The sequence below is a fragment of the Felis catus genome, chromosome C2 (genome assembly GCF_018350175.1).
Source record: "Felis catus isolate Fca126 chromosome C2, F.catus_Fca126_mat1.0, whole genome shotgun sequence".
NCBI lineage: Eukaryota > Metazoa > Chordata > Mammalia > Carnivora > Felidae > Felis > Felis catus.
In genome coordinates this window covers 157,483,730-157,505,604 of record NC_058376.1, presented here as the reverse complement: position 1 = coordinate 157,505,604, position 21,875 = coordinate 157,483,730, and the positions used below count along the sequence as shown (strand labels likewise).

Genomic DNA, 21,875 nt, shown 5'->3' with positions numbered 1-21,875 from the left:
AATACCACTAAAACAATTCTTTTTTTTTTTTTAACATTTATTTATTTTTGAGAGAGAGACAGAGAGAGAGAGAGAGAGAGAGAGAGAGAGAGAGAGAGACAGACACACCATGAGATCATGAGCAGGGGAGGGGCAGAGAGAGAGGGAAACAAAGAATCCCAAGCAGGCTCTGCACTACAGTGCACAGCCTGATGTGGGACTTTGAACTCACAAACCATGCAATCATGACCGGAGCCAAAATCAAGAGTTGGACACAACCAACTGAGCCACCCAGGCACCCTACCACTGAAACAATTCTTACTTGTGGTTTAAATTGTAGACACTCTCAAGTTTGGCAAACAGAAAGTCCTTTCCTCGAGCCTTCTACCAATGTTTAGCAAGTGTAACAAGAAAACACTGACATCATTATTTCAGTCACTAAACTGGCCATTGGTTGTGCCTATTTGGTCTCAAGGATCCTGTAAGAGAATCTGTCTTGAAAGGCTCAAACACCAACAACCACCAAAGACAGGCTAGCAGAGACCAGCAGCTGGCTGTCTCTCTTCTGTCACCATCACTTACCTTGAGGGGTACTTCAGTGAGTAAGCAGCAGCCAAGAACCCACCCAGGTTGTGTCCAAGCAAGATCATTTTGTCCAATCCCAGGGCACATCTCCACTCTTCAATGGATTCCACAAACTGATTCTCCACTTCTTCCGCATCACTGTCAAACCTGGGCCTGCTACTTCGTCCAAAGCCCAACAGGTCAAAGGCATAGATGGGTCTATCGTTGCAAAGATCTCCATAATTCAGTGCCCAGAGTCCAAGACCTCCTCCAAAACCATGGAGGAGGACAAGTGGAGTCTTGTTTGAAATATTGTGAGAGAACTTCAGTGTCCATATCTTATTCCCATTCGATATACAAACAGGTTCTTTCTTGTATGTGCAGGGGACACCTAATGAAAACATAAAAAAGAAATTCTGCTTAGTTTCCCTACTTCTCCTGAGAAGAGGAGTATTCTCAGAGCAATCAGAAATTAATAATCTTCTAGACTGGTATCAATTCAAAGGATTTTAGCCTTTATTAGGTCATTCCAAAAAAAAAAAAAAAAAAAGCATACATCTTATTGAAGCAAGTAATTCTCATCTAAGTGGGAAGATCTATCTCAGGGAAGTCTCAAGTACCTGCCGCCGAGGTCTTTTCGCAAGTCACGTTAGTTCTTTGGACTTCTTTTCACATCTACCAAATGAGGGTCTGAGGCTTCTAGAATTGGAGAGGAACTTAGTGCTCATGGACCCGCTGTTTGGAGGTCTCTAACTGTGCAGACTATAGCAAAAGAATACCTTGAATTTGTCTAACACTGGAAGATTAATCACTGAAGACTGAAGTCAGACTCAAAAGAAACATTTTTCCCTAAAAAGTGACCAGGAATTTAGAGAAGGACTAACAGTATCTGTATTAAACACATAACCAGAATCTTAAGCCATTTCAAAGTTTAGTAGAAAAGAGGTGACAGGGTATGGCAGGCAGTCTTGGCATGAAGTTTTGGTTCAAGTCCAACAATAATGCAAATAATCACAGTTTTGTAGATAAAAACTTTTACTTGCCTTCAGTGCTGTGGGACTCAACACTTTAAATCTCCCCCAAATTGACTAAAGACAAAACCAATTTGAAATTCCTTTCTGTTAAATTATCAACTGAATTATTGACACTTTAGATATACCACCTACTTGCCCGTATTCACCCGTAGTGGACAAACACCAGAGAACTGGGAGTTTCTGCCCTCCAGCCAAACAAATAATCTCAGGTTTTGTACCACACAGTAACAGTAAAGAGGAAACTCAGCATTCATTCAGAATAGTAATGGAGCCCAGGCCTCCAAATGGGGGGAAATGCCGTCGGTTTAGAAAAGGACATGATCCAGCATCGGTACCAAAGCAAACCACGGCAGCATTTTGAACACAGATGTCTGCGTATTCCCATCAACACCAACTGTAACCTCTATTGGGTAGCTCACCCCACTTGTTTTCACATCTGACACTGAACCAGGGCCCGATTCTCATTCCTTTTTGCACCCCCAGACTCTCTCGGTAGGGAATCAGTAGGGAACCAGTAAGCACCACTGCCAGGAAATATATACCCAGAGATACCAGGACTGCCCTGCCACAACAGTGCAAGTTTGGGCAAATTTCAGTGCTCGTAAGAAATTTTAAAAACAGGTTTCCACACCACTGAAACGCAGAATTAAGGAATCCTACGAAACTAGCACCAGAAGGAACTCTAAGGATCATCCTGCCCCTTCATTTTACAGGTAACAAATGGGAAACTGACGGTGGCTTATCCAAGATCCTGACACTACCAGACTGCAGGTCTGGGCCTGGACCAGGATACCTTGTTCCAGTCTAGTAAGTGCTTCACCACACAAGGCCATGTGTTCTGAAACACCTAGAGCATGTGATCAGGCATAGTCAGGATCTCTGGGGAGTCCCTGAGACCCTTCCCGGAGATCTAGGAGGTCAAAACTGTTTTCATGACAAAACTAATTTTTTACTCTCATTCTTTGATGGGTATGCAGTGGAGTTTCCAGAGATCACATGGATGTGATTACCAACAGTCTTAATGCAGAAGCAGATTCGACAATCCAGTTAACCTTATATTAAGCCAAACGTTAAAGAGATTTGCACACAATGCTACTTTTCTCGCTACATTTCTGCTTGGGAAGTAGTTATTTTTAGAAAACATGAATCTGTAATAGGTTTCTATTACTTTAAAATGAATAAATTAACATATTTCAAATAATTCCATTTTAATTTCTAGTTGGTAAACATTGATAGCTATAACTGATAAACAAAGCTCCTTAAGGTCTTTACTAATTTAAGTCCTTTAATTAATTTAAGAGTATAGTGGGGGGGCACCTGGGTGACTCATTTGGTTCAGCGTCCAACTTCGGTTCAGGTCATGATCTCACCATTCGTGGGTTCAAGCCCCACGTCGGGCTCTGTGCTGACAGCTCAGAGCCTGGAGCCTGCTTCGGATTCTGTGTCTCCCTCTCTCTCTCCCCCTCCCCTGCTCATGCTCTGTCTCTGTCTCAAAAATAAATAAGAACATTAAAATTTTAAGAAAAAAAAAATAATAAACATTAAATTTTTTTTTTTTCTTAAAGAGTATAATAGGTACCCAAGACCAAAAAGTTTGAGAACCCCTGCTTCCCAGCATTTCTGCACTTGTTAATAACATGGTAAAGGGAAAAACAGACCACACACAGAACCTTATCTCCAGTTTCTGGGCAATGTGACCTATGAGATCTAGTTCAGCAAATAGCTCAGTTAACTTACAGGAAGAAAACCTTACATTTTAAAATTTTCTCTTCAGCTTCTTTAAGGTGTGATGTAGATGTAGGGCACCAGGTGGGAAGCCAACCAGTTAGCCATCCTGACCTAGAGCATCAGAAACAAAATACAAAGAGAGATGTTAATGCTCTTCTCAACTCCCAGCTGTCACATCTGAAGAAAAGCAGAACAGGAAACTTATCGTCTATACGACGGTGAAGCTGTCTACCTGTGGCACAACCCACCTAATACATACAAAGCATTGTGGTAAAGTACTGGGCAGCAGACATTCAACTTCAGCCTGTGAACCTACAGGTACACATGGCTGGCCTAGAGTGACCTGGTTAACTGTTGATGAAAAAGCTTCAGGCTCCAATAAATAGTAGATGAAAAGAATGACCCAGGTATCTGGCAGGGGGGACAGAAGCAAGCCTGAGGCAACCAGTAAGGCAAGGTGTGGGGACACGAGAAAAGACAGGCTTTGCCAGTAGCTAACGAAGGAGAGGACGAACCTTTAACTCCCGGCCTGGCAGCAGCAGACCACAAGCTCATCCTAACAATCTGGGAAAACGCAAAACGTCAGCAGTTCTGTGACAGTTAGTGAGAGCTAGCTCCTGACCAGGAATATCCAAAGTGAAGAGCTTCCCGATTAAAGAGAAAATGAATCCGAGAAGGAAGAAAGACAAACCACTGCAGCTTCCAGATGAGAGGTATGGGCCTAAACCAAGGCTATGGCACCAAGAGGATGAGGCCAAGGAATATTTAAAAATAAAACAGGCTGAAGGATACAAACTAGAAGGTACAACTAGAAGAGGCCTAAGTTCTGGAGATCTAAAGCATAGCACATGGACTATGGTCTGTAACATGCACACTTCAAAACTAAGAGACCAAATCTTAAATGTCACAACCTCAAAAGAAATGGCACTTATGTAATGTTGTAAGAGGTGTTAGCTAAAGTGTAACCAGACTGCAGTATATAAATGGTATATAAATAGTGTCAAATCAACACAGTTGATTTGTTGATAAACTTATACAATGTTATATCAAAGGGGGAGGGTGGAATCTAATGGAGGAAACAGGTGACCCAGCAACTATAATACATGATGGAATGAATTCATTCCACAAGTACTTACTGAGCACTTAACTATCTGTGAGGAACTATTTTAATCACTTGGGACATATCAATTATCAAACAGAGGTAAGAGTGATCAGTTCTCCTTGAGGGCATCAGAGAGTTACTTTTGAGCTACATCTTCTAGGTAAACAGGATTTAGAGTGGTAATTGAGGCATCCCCCATGAAGGGCATGAGCACAAGCACATAAGGAAGTGCATGATGTGTGTTCTCAAGTAACAAGGGCATTGTTTCCAACGGCTGCTATAACAAATTACAAACTTCATAGCCTAAAACAACAGAAATTTATTCAGGGCCACACTCCCAATAGAGGCTCTATCAGAAAATCCTTGCCTCTTCTGGGTTCTGGTGACTGCCGGTATTCTTTATCCTAAGGCAGGGTCACTCCAGTTGTCCCCATCCATTACCACACTGCCTTCTGTGTGACGTCCTTCTCCCTGTCTGTAATCAATCTCCCTCTGCCTTTCACTTATAGAATCACTAGTGATTGCATTTAGGGCCCACCCAGACATCCCAGGATCATCGCAGTTTTCAAAGTAATTGTAATTAGTTAAATTAAAAGTCTGCAGAATCTTTCCCATATACAGTAACATGCACAGGTGCCAAGGATTAGAAAATGGACACGTCTTTTGAGACCATTACCTTTGGGGACCACTACCACAGATGTAAAGCATGGAGTATACTCCAAGATAAAATATTTATTTATTTATTTATTTACTTACTTATTTTTAATGTTTGTTTATTTTGAGAGAGAGAGACAGCATGAGTGGGGGAGGGGCAGAGAGAGAGAGAGAGAGAGAGAGAGAGAGAGAGAGAGAGAGAGAGGGAGACACAGGATCGGAAGCAGGCTCCAGGCTCTAAGCTATTAGCAGAGTCTGACGCGGGGCCTGAACTTGCCAACTGCGAAATAATGACCTGAGTCAAAGTCGGACATTTAACCGACTGAGCCATCCAGGCGCCCCCAAGATAAAATACTGAAACATTGAATAAATGGTAGTTGACATTATACTGATGACAACAGAACAATTCACTAAAATTATGTGATGTTAATTAGTAATTCCTAAAATGAGAGTTTTAAATAAGGTTCAGAAGAACTTTGAAGATGGAAATTGACAAAGAATGGTCATATTGCATCACTCCTTACCTCCAAGGGAAGGCTACTTCTAGCTACCTACAATAGGAAGCTCAGCCCTGCTCCAGGCTTTTACTTGATATTCTAGTGTCATTTTTGCCATTTCTTATTCTGTTTCTGGCCACACAACATCCCCTGTTCTCTTGCTTCCTGGGCCTGAATAGCCTTAGAACATGCATCTCCCCTTCTTGTCATGATCCATTATACCTCTTACCACCCTCTGATTCGATTTCATTTCCCCTTTGCCCACATACCCAAACAGGACGAGATCAAGATGGCAGGATTAACACCCAATACACAACTCTATTCTCTTCCTTCTCAAGTTGTGTTATAACGTTCATATTTACTCATCAATATACTCGCCCAGCTGTAAGATCCTTGAAGGTAAGGACTCTGTGTTCACCAATGTATATTACCATACATTGCTGTTATAAATGAAGTTATTGCTTCACCTGAAATGTATTAGCTACAGTGAATTACAAGTGGATCACTTGAATATAAGAGAATTTTCTGAGATGGCAGTGACATTCTCTGAACAGGTGGTTGAATTACACAGATGTATGCATATGTCACAATCCAGCAAATAAACACTTAAGATGTAAGCATTTCATCATAAAATTTTATACTAAAAAAAGGAAAACAGCCTGGATTTGATAACTGGTTGGATATAAAGAAGGTGTAATAGAGGATTTCCAGGTTTCTGACTCAGGTACCACTAATAACCACACAGAACGCACAACTAGGAATAGGTGTGAGTAGAGAAATCCAGCTTTTTCTAAGCTTTGTAGGTCCATCCTACATTTCCCTGTCCTATAGAATCTCTCTGGGCATTATGTATAATAGCCGCTCAATAAATGTCTGCATAATGATTAAGTCACTCAGAATCCAGGGTATTTTCGGTCCAAGTTATCCCCATTTTGCAGATGTTAAAAGTAAGGTTCAGAAATGTTAAGCACGACATCCAAGGGTATTAGGGTAGTAAGGAAGTGACACAAGTAGAAATTTAAATTCAATTCTGTCTGACTTCAAAAGCTCTTTTTTCTCAGGTGACTATCTTCCTTAAAATGCGTGAGGAATTGTCATGACCTACAGGACAAAGTCACAGGACAAAGGCACATTCCTTAGACCTGCAAGGCAAAGAAGACACATAGTAGCCTACATTCTAACCAGGCTCCACTCCAAATGTTCTCTGTGCTAGTTTCAAACCTTCTACATTAACAGGGTAAGATGATATGACCCCTAGGCATCTCCCACAAATGATACATAGAACTTACTAACAAGGTATAAACATAATAGAAAACATCATTATTAGTCTATAAATATATAAGGCTATTTACAAATTATCAAGGAAAAACAATTCAAAGTTTTAGCAATGAGTTTTTCAATCATTCAACAATTTGTCAATTGTCGGCAAAAAAAGCAGTTAACGGGCAGTTAAAAGAATCTCGTGATATTTAGAGCTTAAAATTTAAAAAGTAAACCATTATTAAGCTGAAGCTCTTCTGTCCTTGACCAGGAATGGTCATCAAAGTCTGTTAGGCCGCAAAAATATGAGCTAGTACCAAAAGGAAGCTACTTATAACTCAATCTCATCATTGTTCTTATATATCCCTCAAACCATAGCATAGTTCTTTGCCAGAATCAGAGGTTGGTACTCAACAAACAAATAAATAATCAAACAAATAAAGTGAAATGAACTATAATCTACTAGTGCTTCAAAAGACATCACAGACACGTTGGGGCAAAGAAAACACAAATGCAGTCTTTGTTTCTTTTTTTTTTTTTTTTTTTTGTAAGTTTATTTATTTTGAGAGAGAGAGAGAGAGAAATAGCACACAGACGTGCACACAGGAGTGGGGGGAAGGGCAGAGAGGAAGAGAGACAATGCCAAGCAGGCTCCACCCCCAGCACAGACCCTGACGCAGGGCTTGATCCCATGAACCGTGAGATCATGAACTGAGCTGAAATCAAGAGTTGGATGTTCAACCTACTGCGCTACCCAGGTGCCCCATGTTACAGTCTTTTTGAAAAATTTACATTCTCTGAATACCTGCTACGTACAGGTCCTCGAGTTTAAAATGTTATACACCAGCCTGCGATATAGGAATTATGCCTACAGCAGCTTTCAAAGGACAGATCTGGTCCACCCATCTTTGCCTCCTGGTGATGGGCTTAACTCAAAGAGAAAAGGCAAAACAGCATTTTTATGTTTGCAAGTCTAGTGCATCACGCTAAAACTCAGGGCTTTTCAACCGCAGGAGCCACCAATCCTCTTCAGGTTTTCAAGGCAACCTTTTCAGCGAAGCAGCTAATTGTTTTTAAGTGAATTTTTCTGAAGTACATTTAAACTGAAAAATCTATATTTAACAAAGCATAGTAAAATATTTTATTTTTACTCATTAGAACCGTAAAGATACCTCTCCTCTCCTAAGCCTTGATAGTATTTCTGTCCAATCAGTTTTGCCTAAACCAGATGATAATATGTTTTATGGAAACTGTCTTCTTTCTTAGAGACACTCCACATGATTGACTCCAACACACATAATAGGCTCAAAGGAACATTTCTAAAGAGTACAAAGCTGGGGTCTCTCTTTTCTGTCCTTTTCTTGATCACTCTTCATTCCCAGTTCCCAGTCTTGAGCTGGCCACCACTATTGCTTCAACCCTCCAAGACACTCATCCAACTTCACCTTCTGCCTTCCGGGTATAAACCTCATCTTCTAAGAGACCCTCTGCCCCTCCCACAAGATCTTCTGTGTCCTCCATTGTTGTTCTGCATCGTAGGCTTGGTGCGTGAAACTGGCACTAAGGACACAAGGCTGAAGCCTGTCAGATACCCAGCGATTCTTCTGAGGTCACAAAATCCAAAGTAAATATGAAACTCATGTGGCCCAGATATAAACAGTAAACAAGAAAACAAACAAAAAGGTAACCAAGATACAGGCTGCCTTCTCATAGCTTCAGAAAATAAACAGAAAAGCAAAACTTCCCTGTTTTATTTAAGCAGATCATTGATAAACACCATTCATCCACTGGCTGAGGCCCTAACTTCAGAAGCAACCCAAAGGTCAGTCACGATATAAAGAAACAGTCATTCATGATGGGGACTAACACCTATCTAGGACAACAGGAAGACTTACCAATGTGCCCCAAAACATTTTCTACACGCCTATTAGCAAGACTGGAGATCCCAGCCCTAAACATCAAATCAAAAGCCAAATAAAACAAATCTTGCTTTATAATCTCTGTAATAAACACAGAGAATCTTTTTAGTGAGCAGACTTCTGAGTTAAAAAAGGAAGGAAGGAAGGAAGGAAGGAAGGAAGGAAGGAAGGAAGGAAGGAAGGAAGGAAAAGAAAAAAAGAATTTGAAAGACTGCAGGAGAGGTGGCAACTCTAAGACAAATATATGCTTAACATATCAATAGAGTTTATTAATTTAAGAATCTGATTTTAAGTATCCTGAGTTTGAGAGATAAAACACCACATTTTTTACCTTAACTTTCTACCTAATTTTTCAAATATCATTAACAAAGTATTTATACCCTATTGCCATCAACATTTAAGTTTCCTGGTAATCCCTGTTTTGTTCTCTAAGACATCTATCTATAGTATTACCAAACCTGAATTGCACAATCTATAAATATTGTGAAACAGGTTTCAACGTTTTCTGAAGAAAACATACAGAAGGCTGGCCAATTTCCACACACTGTTGGCCACTTAAATAACAGTTCTAATTAGGTTATAAGTAAAGAGGATTTCATTATATTACAATTTTGGTTAATATGACTTTCCATCTCTATACTGGTCCTGTCCAGAGAGAAAAGCTGTTTATTACCGCTCTCTATCCTACTCTAAAGCACAGTGTTGTACCTCGTTTAGAGAAACTATGAGGTTTTGCTTCTTTTGCAAATATCCAAATTTGAGGTGTGAATATATATATTCCTCTAAAATAATTCCTCACCCAGTGAATGATTAAAAACTTTCAAGTCGGACATTACGACCCTTCTGCAAATAAAGGCCTTCTTTCCTGGGTAATGGTTTCCTAAATCATATTCTTGGAAAAGAGGAAACAAAAAGAATTAGGTCTCATATAACCGTAACTTAGGAGACTAACACGCCCTTTCATTTTAAATAAGTAATACTTACATGATTCAAATGATCACTAACCATTAGATCAATGACCATCCAAGCCCTCTGACATATTTTAATATATTAATTCACATTCTTTAACTTTTTACCCCCTATATTTTTAACATCTAACTTTTAAAGACCGACCTAGAGCTGGACAATCAGTATTTTAGACATAGTCAGGTGCTGGTGATACTTTCCCCCAATTGTCTCCTACCTTTTTTCACACAATAAACACCATTCTGGAGTCAGACACAGCACCAAACATACTTAAATAGAACTACAGGTGTACTTTTAGATTTACGCTGCTTAACAAATCTAAGTGACATTTCATGTTAGTTCTAAAATAAGTTTATCTAGGGGCACCTGGGTGGCTCAGTTGGCTGAGTGACTGACTTCAGCTCAAGTCATGATCTTGGAGTTCACAAGCTGGAGCCCCGCGCTGGGCTCTGGGCTGAGGGCTCAGAGCCTGGAGCCTGCTTCAGAGTCTACATCTCCCTCTCTCTGCCCCTCCCTCACTCATGTTCTGTCTGTCTGTCTCTCTCTCTCAAAAATAAATAAAAAGCATTTTAAATTTTTTTAAAAAGCTTTAAAATAAGTTTATCTATTAGATAAACTAAAAATCCTAGACCAAACTGAATAATAATTTAGACAATTTTTTTTAGTGTTTATTTATTTTTGAGAGATAGAGTGCCAGTGGGGGAGGGGCAGAGAGAGAGGGAGACACAGAATCTGAAGCAGGCTCCAGGCTCTGAGCTGTCAGCAAAGAGCCTGACTCAGGGCTTAAACTCGTGAACTGCAGGATCATGGCCTGAGCCCAAGTCAGCTGCTCAGCCGACTGAGCCACCCAGGCGCCCCAATAATAACTTTAATAAAATCATTTTTCCACACAATTCTTTATGATTCACAATCAGGGGTGGGGAATTACAGGTGACTCCATTCAGAGTCACCTGTAATTCTCAAACGTACTATCCAGTGTTGTTTTTATTAAGTGGACCATCCTGGGACTTTACAATCTTTTGTTAAATTCTTTGTCACAGCACTAAAATCTCCATTTGCTGGTCTGTGACTGGCATTTTGGAGAACAGGCAAAACAATGAAGTATGAGTTGGTTCATCCAAGGTCAAGAAATAGAACCATATTCCCAACCTCCTCAATATAACTCAAGTTCAGGATCTTATTGTTATCCTAGTCAAATTCAAACTTTGAATTCTAATGAATGTATCTTTTGATGTTCTTTGAATATCTTAGGATGTAAAAACATCAAGTTACAAAGCTGCAAAATATAAAATCAATTACTAGGGTTTTTTTCTTAATGTTTGTGTCGGCATAAGTTCATAATATTGAAGTGTTTAATTCAATAAACATTAATTGAAGCTTACTATTTACAAAACCCCATCAGGCTCTACCAGACATCTGAGTGTGACAAAGGTTTGTCCTCAATGAGCTGACAAAACAAGTATACAAATAACTATACTAGAAAACAGGGTAGAAGCACCATCAAGGAAAACACCACAGACCTTTAGGGAAGGGAGACTACAATCTGTTTTGGGTCACAGACAACAGTGTGAACCAAGCCAAGGGAGGAAACAGAGGTAAGGAACATGTTTAGGAAACAACGAAAGAGGAGAGCCCAGCGCAACAGGAGGAAATAAGACTCCAAAGACAGATAAGAAAGAGCCACACTGTTGCAAAGGGCTTGAAGTCAGGCTGAGTAGTTGTAATAAAGCCACTGTGTGTGGCTACACTGCAAACAAGACAGTGTCTGTTGGAGAGATAAAAGTAACTAATGAAATAAGCTATGTTGAAAGCATAGGAACAAAACGTGTTGCTAAAGCCTGCTATGATCCGGGAAAGGGAGTAAGAAGGATCTGGGCCAGGTGGTTCCCCAGTGACACTGGAAACAGAAAGCGGATGTACTTGGAATCAGCTGGGCTTGGTAGATCTGGTATTCAGGGCAAAGAAGATGGATGGAAGGGGGCAGTCAAAGACCAGGCCACAGTTCTGAATCCGGATGACCAGGAGCACGGAAGCGCCCTAAGGAAAATAAGGAAGTCAAGGAGAAGAACCGGACTTTCAGTGTTGTTTAGTTCAGGGGAAGAAAGGTGAAAATGAGATCCTAGTCTGGACACGTTACACTTAAGGAATGAGTTGCAAGCATCTGGCTCACAGTTAGAAACATCACTAGAACACGGAAGAGGGCACCAGCATGAGGCTGACATCTCGGTTCTCTCCACAAAAGAGACACGTCAAGGATGAGTGAACTACAAGACAAAAGATGAAAGACGAAGGACGGTCTTGGAGAATTACGACATTTAAAGAACGGGAAAGGAGCGCCTGGCTGACTCAGTTCGCTGAACATCCGACTTCGGCTCGGGTCACGATCTCGTGGTTTGTGAGTTCGAGCCCCACGTCGGGCTCTGTGCTGACAGCTCAGATTCCGCGTCTCCCTTTCTCTCCGCCCCTCCCCCGCTCATGCTCTGCCTCTGTGTCTCTCAAAATAAATAAACAATAAAAAATTTTTTTTTAAATAAAGAACGGGGAAAAGAAAAGAACCTAATAAAAGTGACTACTGGTCTGAGGTAAGGCACAAAGCAAAATGTCTTAAGAGCTACAAGGTCTGATAAGAATTTCAAACACTGAAAACTCAAGACCCCAGAAAGATTAAGTACCCAGAAAAATAAAAACCCACTGGGATGTGTCATGCAGAAATGTTATGATTTTTAAGAAGCTGGGTGGCAAGGATTTGGGAAAGGGAGATGGCAATGGAGAGAAGTCACTGATCTTAGCAGCGTTTTAAAAGATAGAGAAATCCACTATCCTATCTGCACGGCAAAGAACTACAGTCAAATTCTGATGTAAATCCAACAGGAGGCTGGTAAACCCACTGGAGGAGGGAGAAAAAACAATCCTGTGTTTACAGCATGTGATGGTTTCCGTGGTGTGAATACTGCCACCATGGCTGATTTCAAGCTGCCAAAAGCTGCCGGCACAGGGCGGCTCCAACACACCACTGCAAATCACCTGTTCTGTCCACCCTGCAGCCGAGCCACTCCGGGGCGGTTTTCCCCTCAACTCAACTCCACTGACACATAATCATTCTGCGCGAGACCCGTGCAGCAATTCGCAGGAGTCCACCCCGCTCCTGTTACGTTTAGCTTTCTCAACTACACTGCAAGGAAAGGGGTTAGATGTTGAAAGCCAAAGGGTGTCCAGGCATGGCTACCTATGTAAGTCACAGAAAAAAACCAAGAATCGTAAGCGCCAAAAAAGCCTTCCTAAACCATTTTATGATTGTTTCCTTTGTTACTGTCCATTCTCCATCTAAACCTCAAATGCCTTAGAAAACTCGATCCAAGATTTGTGTTTTCCCAGCAACCAACACTGGCTCTTGGGACAGTTCTAGGCGTCAATGCAAGGATTAAATAACAAAGTGTCAGTAGAGCAAAAGAAACAAGAACCAAGCTCCTGCCTGAGTCCCAGTCCCACTGAGAGGCAGCAGAGACGTGGTTTAAACTAAGTCAAGACACCTGGGCTCCAACCCAGCTCTGCCGCTTGCTAATGGGGTGCCGGTCCCCCTCTCAGGTGCAGTTCCAAATGAAAAACGAACAGTAATACTGTGCACACAGGGCTGACCTTAGCTTGAATACGAGCACGTTCAGGCAACGCCTAGCAGGAGCAGGTGGTTGATCGCCTGCCTGGCAAAGTTCAGAAGGCCACCCTAGTCTGGACACTGGACCCTGCTCAAGTACAGCGCCAGGAGTACCCAGGAGGCCCGCTTCTGTGTGGGACTGCGGCTGGTCAGCTCCCTACAATTCTTCAGAGTCTGTGCCCACTGATCTGCGGACATCGCCCCAGCCGCCAATTCCTTTCACAGTCCTGTCCTAGAGTCTCAGGCCCCACCACAACACGGAGACCAGAAAGTCCACCTAAACACAGTTTCAGAAGGAGCAAGAAATGTTGCAACAAACTAGAGGGGATCAAGCTACCAATCAGGCTCCTACTCGTGTCCACGTGAGGGCATTCCGCATCTTACCTCAACAGGAAGTTCATCAACAAACCAAAACAACGGGCCCACTGATACTGTAAACAAACTTCCTGGGAAGAACCCAGTTTCTAATATTCAAAACTGCCCCCCCACCCGCATCTTTCCAAATACACCTGTCTTCACGGTACTCCACGTGATCTTCTTTTAGGTTTCGTGTCGCATGCAACTTTGTCTAGACATCTGAAGCAGAACTGCTATCAAAATAGTAAATATATATAGGGATGGGGCCCCGGGGGGCTCAGTTGGTTAAGCCTCGGACTCCTGGCTCAGGTCGGGATCTCAGGGTTCGTGGGCTCCAGCCCTGTGTCCAGCTCTGTGCTGACAGCCAGAGCCGGCCTGGGGTTCTCTCTCTCTCCACCCCCCGCCTTTGCCCCTCCCCTGCGCTCTCTTTCATTCTCTGAAAATAAATAAATAAGTAAACTTAAAAAAATATATACATATATATATATAGAGAGAGAGAGAGGTAAGCAGAAAAGTTTATTTTCCAAAAGAAAGTACTACCCTTGAAATAGACGGCAATAATATTCGTAATTTAATTTTTCCGCGAATTAATTGCCGTCAAGGGCATGAACTTCGTTACAGGTGGAAAACTTGGTATGCTCACTGATCGGGTTTCACGCTGGACATCTGCCCTCCCTCCACTTCCACGAAGTTTTCTGCAGACGCACGTCCTCGGACGCGCGCACGCACGCCTCCGGCAAGGCCACGACACTCAGAAGCAAAGACCCCTGCTTGAAAGGTTGTTAATTCCGGGGACGCCCGGGTGGCTCAGTCGGTGGAGCGTCCGACTTCGGCTCAGGTCATGATCTCACGGTGCGTGAGTTCGAGCCCCGCGTCGGGCTCTGTGCTGACAGCTCAGAGCCTGGAGCCTGCTTCGGATTCTGTGTCTCCCTCTCTCTCTCTGCCCCTCCCCCGTTCATGCTCTGTCTCTCTCTGTCTCAAAAAGAAAGGCTGTTAATTTTGACCTCGCTACCTGTTAACTTTCTAAGTATCGACGAATTAAACGCTTCCGGAAACCCAGCCATGTAGCCACGCCCCCAAGCCGCTCTCCCTCGCTGGGCTTCTCCCCTCGGCCCCCGACCCCCGCCACCTCCCGCAGCTCCTCGGGAGACGGTGGGTGCTCCTCCGACGGCCCCAGGGAAGCACCGCCCCTTCCTCCCGGCTCCGGAGGCTCAGTCCCGACCGCACCTCCAGGCGGAACGGCAGTCCCAAGCGAGCGGAGAGCCACAGTCGTTTCCCGCGGCGCGAGGCAGGTGCGGGGACGGCCGGTCACCGCCCGCCGGCCGCTCTCGGGCAGGCGGGGTCAGAGGAGACACCCAGGCCGACGGGCCCGGTTGTGTGGGTGCCGGGCCACCCCGCCGCCAGCCCCGCAGGGACGCTTACGCCGCATCGCGGCGGCCTCTCGGTGCGGGGGGTCCAGCGGCCTGCGGCGCAGCCGGGTCGGTGCCGATGGGCGCCCTCCAGGGGCACAGCTAGGCCGGGGCGTCTCCTCGGGGCGCAGGGCGGTCTCACGCCGGCCCGGACGACGGAGAGACCAGGCGGGGTGCGAGTCCTCTGCGATGCCGCCCGGCCCGGTCCCGGCCCTCGTGGGGGGCGCGTTCCCGAACCCCACGAAGTCCCCGCCGCACTCACCTCTCGCAGGTGTCCGCCGAGTCCACCTCCTCCTCCTCCGCCGCCATAGCCGTCGTCGTCGCCGCGCGAGCGCCGGACCGCGCCTCCCAGCCGGCTGACTGGCCGACTGAGACACCCGGCGCTGCCGCCGCCCTTAAGGCCACCGCCGCCCGCGCATGCGTCGCCCTCTCGCTCACACGACGCGGCGGCGCGGCCGCGCGCGAGCGCGCGCCCGGCCCTCCCCTCCTACACCCAGCAGCTGCGCATGCGTCCCCCGGTCCGGTGTGACCCGGGCTGGGCGCTGGGCGGGGCTGTCAACAGAAGCGCTGGTGAGGCTCGCCTGGCAGCGTTTGGTAGTAACCGGTTTCAGTAATGACTTTGTGAATGCATCAAACGCTGGTATTAACTGTCCGTGCTGGGCACTGGGCAGGCATTCTGTCAGTGCCTTGGGACTGAGGCGCGTCACCTTCCCTGGAAGAGCCAAGATAGTATCCGATAGATGCTGCAAAGGCGCATGGAACTGCAGAAATGGAGGGGACTCTGGCCTTCCGCCAGCCCTTCCCTCCAGGTGGGTAGGTAAGGGGAAAGGGTGACTCGGGACCCTCCGTCGGGAATCACTGCCGTGCAGGGACCGGTCTAGGCGCTGCCAGAACCAGCAACTCCGCTTAGCCCCGCGCTCTGGACACACTGGAGGGGTGTAGAGTCAGTAGAGCTCTTGAGGGGGAATCACTAACGTAGATGTAAACATGCTTGAGCTGTTTTCAAGCCTGTAGCCATCAGATACTGTCTGGGATTGTGATTACACCTCTCCGTATTGCAGGGGCCGAGGGCAGGCTGCCCCAAATGTGCTACTTTGGCGTATTGATTATTTCAAATACGTTACTTAAGAGACCACCTGTGTAGGAAGGACACTCAGACCCTCCTCTGTCCCCTGAAAACAGGAAATCAATCGCCACGTGAAAGGTACCCTCTTTGTATCAGGAGATAAGGAGCCATCCTTATCACCAGAAATGTAGAGCCAAGAAGGCTTTATAAACAACCCTTGCTACTTTTTACTAATTTACTACCCCAGCCCACATTCTGTTTAGAATTCCTTACTAATTGAAGCTTCCGAAGTTAGGTTTTCTATATCCTGTCAATTCTTCACAGATCTATTGTCTCCGTCTGGAAAGTATCAAACCTTCCTGCTTTGGTCATTTCTTTAGGCCTCAATTTCATGATTTGGCCTCTGTAATAAAATGTTGGACTTTTTTTCTCCTGCCAATCTGTCTCATGTAAATTTAATTCTTAGTCCAGTTGGAAGACCTGTAGGTAGAGAAGAATTTTTCATCCATCCTTATCTACTGCGTGCCTGCTGTGTGTCCACTCTGTTTTAGGAGCTGAGAAACAATGTATTGAAAATGTCTGAGAGCAGATCTCCCAACGTTCCAGGACAACCTGGGGCCCTATTTCCAAATCCCCTTCCTTTTGGTGACCCATTAACCACTTAACCTTGAGCAAGCATATTTATGTTAGATCACCAGCCCCTGCTTTGTCCAATCAGATAGTCAGGTGTGACATTTTTAAGGCAAGTACGTGGCCTGTTCTGAATGCTATTCCCCAGCTGTGGCATCTGAAAAACTAAATGCAGCCGTTATATCACCACGACTAAATGTACCATACAGGTTGATGACTGGTGCCCCACTGGTTCCAAGGTGGACTTTAATTTCTAGCCCACCCCACCCCCTAGCAGGGATTTTTTTTTTTTTTCTCTTTAGGGAAAATGCTATCACAGGAACCTGGATCTTTCTCCAAAGTCTGCCAAGCAGGCACTAGCAAACCAGAGTGAGGCTGAGGCATGGAGGGTTTTCCGAGGGCCCCAATGGCCTTGCTGACTTATAAATGTTTATAAAGTGCTGTAATTAAACAAAGTGAGAAAGTGAGTATGGTAGGGAGATAATAAGAAGGACATAGGATAGTAAAGGAAATGGTGCCTGGGTCAAGGGAAGGGCCTGGGCATCAGCTGTTTGACCTTAAGGGAAAAAAAAAATCACATGATTAGGGCTTCTTAGACTCTAACCTGCATGCAAACTTCCTGGGGGATATTTTTTAATTGCAGATTCCAATTCTGTAGGTCTGGTATGTGGCCTGATTATTAATTGAGATTCTCTCTTTTTTTTTTTAATGTTTATTTATTTTTGAGAGAGAGAGCGCAAGTGAGGGAGGAACAGAGAGAGGGAGACACAGAATCTGAAGCAGGCTGGAGGCTCTGAGCTGTAAGCACAGAGCCTGATGCAGGGCTTGAACTCACAAGCTGTGAGATCATCACCTGAGCTGAAGTCAGAAGCTTAACCGACTGAGCCACCCAGGCACCCCGCGATTCTGTATTTCTAATCAGCTCCCAGTGATGCCTCTGGTCTTGCTATATGGGTCAGCACACGGACCTTTAAATAACAAAGCTCTAGAGCAGCCACTAGAACTTTCTGCAGTGATGGAAACAGTCTAAATCCTGTCCAGTAAAGTAGCCATGAGGCACGTGTAGCTATAGAGCATTTAAAATTTGGTTTGTGTGACTGAGTTTTTTACTTTAACTTAAAAACACACATGTAGCCAATGGCTACCATGTTGGACAGCAAGGTCTAGATTGTATACTCCTTATCTATGAAAATGAGAGTTTGAAACTGGATGATTTTCTATATTCCTTCTGGTGTCCTATGGTCCCAAGTTGTTTTCAAGGTGTGTATAGAGGGAGGGGATGGATGAGGGAGCAAGATGTTACAGATGTTAAAATTTGGTATGAAGGACCAGGGATCAAGAGCTCTACCATGGTGGGGTGGCGGAAGCGGGCCACGGTCACCCAAGGGAGGGATTCTAGAACTCAGAGGTAGAATTGCCCTCCAGAGACAAGAGACTCTGAGTAGCCAATGAATGTCGGTTGAACTCTTCAAAAGCAGATAAAAGGCCTTCTTTAGCAAGATACAAATGCCAGGCCATAAAGGAAAAGAGCAAGTAATATAACCACATCAAAATTTAAAATTTCTGTGTGGAAAAAAAACACACACACACACACACAATGAAACACAATGCAAAAAGTTGAAACAGACCTGGGTTTAATGTCTTCAATATATAAAGAAAAATTAAATGATAAAAAAATATAAAATAGATTTTTAAAATTCTTCTCAAAAAACTCTCAAGTCATGAGCAGACACAAGATGCCTATACTCATCTGGGATCAAGACAATGGAAATTCAAACCATGATGACATAAGTAAAAAAGGTTCATGGTACTAAATGTTGGCAAGAACCTGGGTCAATGGGGAATACTTCCACCCAGTCCATGGGAGTGCCAATTGATACAGCCGTTTGGAAAACAGTTTGGAAGTGACCTGTTTAAAAAAATGTAAAATGAATATACCTTCTGACCAAGCAATTTAATTTCTGGAAGCCCAGCGCCTCTCATGTGTGTGTAGAGATACATAAAAGGATGTTTCAGTATTTTAATAGTAAGAAGAAGGAGAAGAAGAAGAAGAAGAAAAGAAAGAGAAGAAAAAGAAAACGAAATAAGAATGCCCATGATTAAATAAATTCTGATACCCCCATAATATGAAATGCCTTGACAGCAATTAATAAAAGTGAGGTAAATCTGTATTCACTAATTTGGAAAGCTCTCCAGAACATACCGATATGTAAAAAAAGCAAAATCCTTGAAATATGAGCCAAAAGTTGGTTCTTTGAGATTAATAAAATTGATAAACTCCTAGCTAGCTAATCAAGAAAAAAAAACAAAAATAGAAATGAAGGCTACAGATTTGGGAAAGAGGATATGACTACAGATCCTACCAACATTAGGATGATAATGAGGCAGTATTACAAACAGCTTTATGCCAATGAATTTGTCAACTTAGATAAAATAGACAAGATTTTATCTTAAGTTAGAGAACATAACTTACCAAAAACTGACAGGATAAAATAAGAAAAATTAAATTAAATTAAATTAAATTAAATTAAATTAAATTAAATTAAATTAAAATAATGGTGTCAAAACCCTTTAAGAAAAAAAGAAACTTGAACAACTCAATATTTATTTTTAAAAACGTGAATAGGGGTGCCTGGGTGGCTCAGTCAGTTGAGCGTCCGACTTCGGCTCAGGTCATGATCTCGCAGTTCATGAGTTCGAGCCCCACGTTGCACTTTGTGCTGGCAGCTGAGAGGCTGGAGCCTGCTTCAGATTCTGTGTCTCCCTCTCTCTCTGCCCCTTCCCCACTCATACTCTGCCTCTGTCTCTCAAAAATGAATAAACGTTAAAAAAATTTTTTTAACGTGGATATATAATTCTTAAAAACTTCCTACATAGAAACATTTTTTTTTTTTGAAGAATTAAACAATCTCCCCCAAGAGTGGAGTAAGATGGTCATAAATTCTTTACTCCTTCTCACACTGAAAGTTGGAGGCTATTTTCTCTCCCCTTCGGTCTGAGCTGAGATTTGTCGGGACCAATAAAATGTTTCAGAAATGATGCTGTAATTTCCGAGTCTGGGACTTCAGAGATCTGTGGCTTCAGTGTTTACCAATTCGTGTTAATTCCTCTCGAAAGTCCGACTACCCCGTGACCACCATGCTGTGAGGAAACTCTGCTGGCCATGCGGCACCAGACTGCTTAAGATTTCTGGCCCAGCCTCTGCTACTGAATGCCCCCAAGTGAATGACACCAACCGACAACACGTGGATTAAAATATCTGCCCAGACGAGCTTCAGTTCCTGACAGAGAACGGTAAAAACAAAATAATGGTTGTTTCAAGCCACTATATTTTGAGGTCGTTTGTTACATAGCAATAGGCAATTGAATCACCTCTGCATCCCACAGGGATAACGCTTTACCTCACCAACGTGTGACGCTGCTATTTCATAGAGGAGATTAAGTAGTTGACTTATTGAGTTCAAGACTTTTTTCACCGTTTTTTTCACTTTTTGTTTTGAGGTAATTGCAGGTTTACATGCAGTGGAAAGAATATGGCGCGATCCCATGCATCCTTTACAAACAGTTTTCCCTTGCGGTAACATGATGCAAAACTGTAGTTCAACGTCACAACCAGGATATTAACACTGACGTAGATAAGACATAGGACATTTCCATCATCACAAGGGTCCCTTGTGTTGCCGTTTTGTAGCCACACCCACTTGCCTCCTGCACACACACCACACCCCTCCATCCTTAACCTCTGGTTAACGACTAACTTGCCTCTATGGTTTTGTCCCTTCAAGAAACTTCTGTAAGTGGAATCATACAATAGGTAGCCTTTTGAGATTGACTTGTTTCTCTCGGCATAAGTCCCTGGAGATTTATTGAAGTTGTCAAATGTGTTAGTAGCTTGCTCCTTTTTATAGCTGAATACTATTCCATGGTTGGATATACCACCGCTTGTTTAACCATTCACCTATTGAAGGACATCTGGGTTATTTCCAGTTTGAACCTTACAAATAAATCTACCATAAAAATTCATGCACAGGTTTTTGTGTGAACTGAAGTTTTCATTTTTCTGGGATAAATGACAATGCAATTGCCAAGTCACAGTTGCAGTTCTTAGTTTTTTAAGAAGCTGCCAGACTCTTCCAGAGTGTCTGTGCCATTTTTTGTTCCCACCAGCAAAACGTAATTGATCTAGTTTCTGCGCACCCTCACCAGCATTTGGTGGTATCTCTGTTTTTATTTTAGCCATTCTGATAGGTGTATAGTGATGTCCCATTGTGGTTTTAATTTGCATTTCCCTGATGACTAGTGATGCTGAGCAACTTTTCCCATGCTTATCTGCCATCCATGTATCCTTTTCAATGAAACGTCTGTTCATGTGTCTTGCCCATTTTCTAACTGTTGAGTTTTAAGAACTTATTATGTTCTCTAGATGCTGGTCCTTTGTCAGATGTATGGTCTGCAAAGATTTTCTCTCGTATGCAGTTTGTCTTCTCATCCTCCTCACATGGGCTTTTTCAGAACAGAGATTTTAATCTAATGAAATCCAATGTATTGATTGTTTTGAGGGCTTATGCTTTGATGTTGTCTAAGAACTCTTTGCCTAACCTGAGCTCCCCAAGATTTTCTCCTTTGTCCTTTTCTAAAAGTTTCATGGTTTTCATGTTACATTAAGTCCATGATTCATTTTGAGTTAATATTTGTGTAAGGAAAGAGGTTTGGGTCAGGGGTGCTGTTTGTTTATTGCTGATGGCTATCTAATGGCTCCGGGACAGATGGTACCACAGATAGTTTTTGACATACTGCTCAGTAGTCTCTTGTGCTCTTACGAAGGACATATGATGGGTGAACAATGGTAGACATTTTTCAGGGTAAGGAGACTTGCAGGGGTGGATAGGAAGGTGTGGTGCTTAAACCCCCCTTCAAGGAAGGGCTTCTTATCCCAGCTGCTGTGAGAGTTTCAGTGGAACAGCTTTCAGTCCTTTCAGGGAACACTTTACCTACAAAGAGCCACCTCACCAAGGTCATGCCACTCTAAGTAAAAGTCCCATCTAATGATGGCTGGAG

The 21,875-nt window shown here is 43.4% G+C and overlaps 2 protein-coding genes across 3 annotated transcripts in view; one reads left to right on the top strand and one right to left on the bottom strand.

Moving 5' to 3' along the window:
* The window catches only part of ABHD5 (abhydrolase domain containing 5, lysophosphatidic acid acyltransferase), a 31,422-nt gene extending 15,880 nt beyond the window's left edge, over positions 1-15,542 (bottom strand). The window contains exons 1-3 of one of the 2 annotated variants that reach the window (XM_045037978.1): positions 15,384-15,542; positions 3,331-3,416; positions 562-934 (exon numbers count right to left, since the gene is read on the bottom strand). In XM_045037978.1, coding sequence (XP_044893913.1) covers positions 562-934; positions 3,331-3,416; positions 15,384-15,430 — 506 coding nt within the window. In that variant the 5' untranslated portion in view covers positions 15,431-15,542. The remainder of the gene's footprint in view (positions 1-561; positions 935-3,330; positions 3,417-15,383) is intronic. The other variant, XM_003992286.6, reaches the window with a different exon arrangement.
* Positions 15,543-15,671: 129 nt separating this feature from the next.
* The window catches only part of ANO10 (anoctamin 10), a 287,855-nt gene continuing 281,651 nt past the window's right edge, over positions 15,672-21,875 (top strand). Inside the window, exon 1 of the mRNA XM_045037970.1 lies at positions 15,672-15,930. The gene's annotated coding sequence lies outside the window, so the exon portion shown is untranslated. The remainder of the gene's footprint in view (positions 15,931-21,875) is intronic.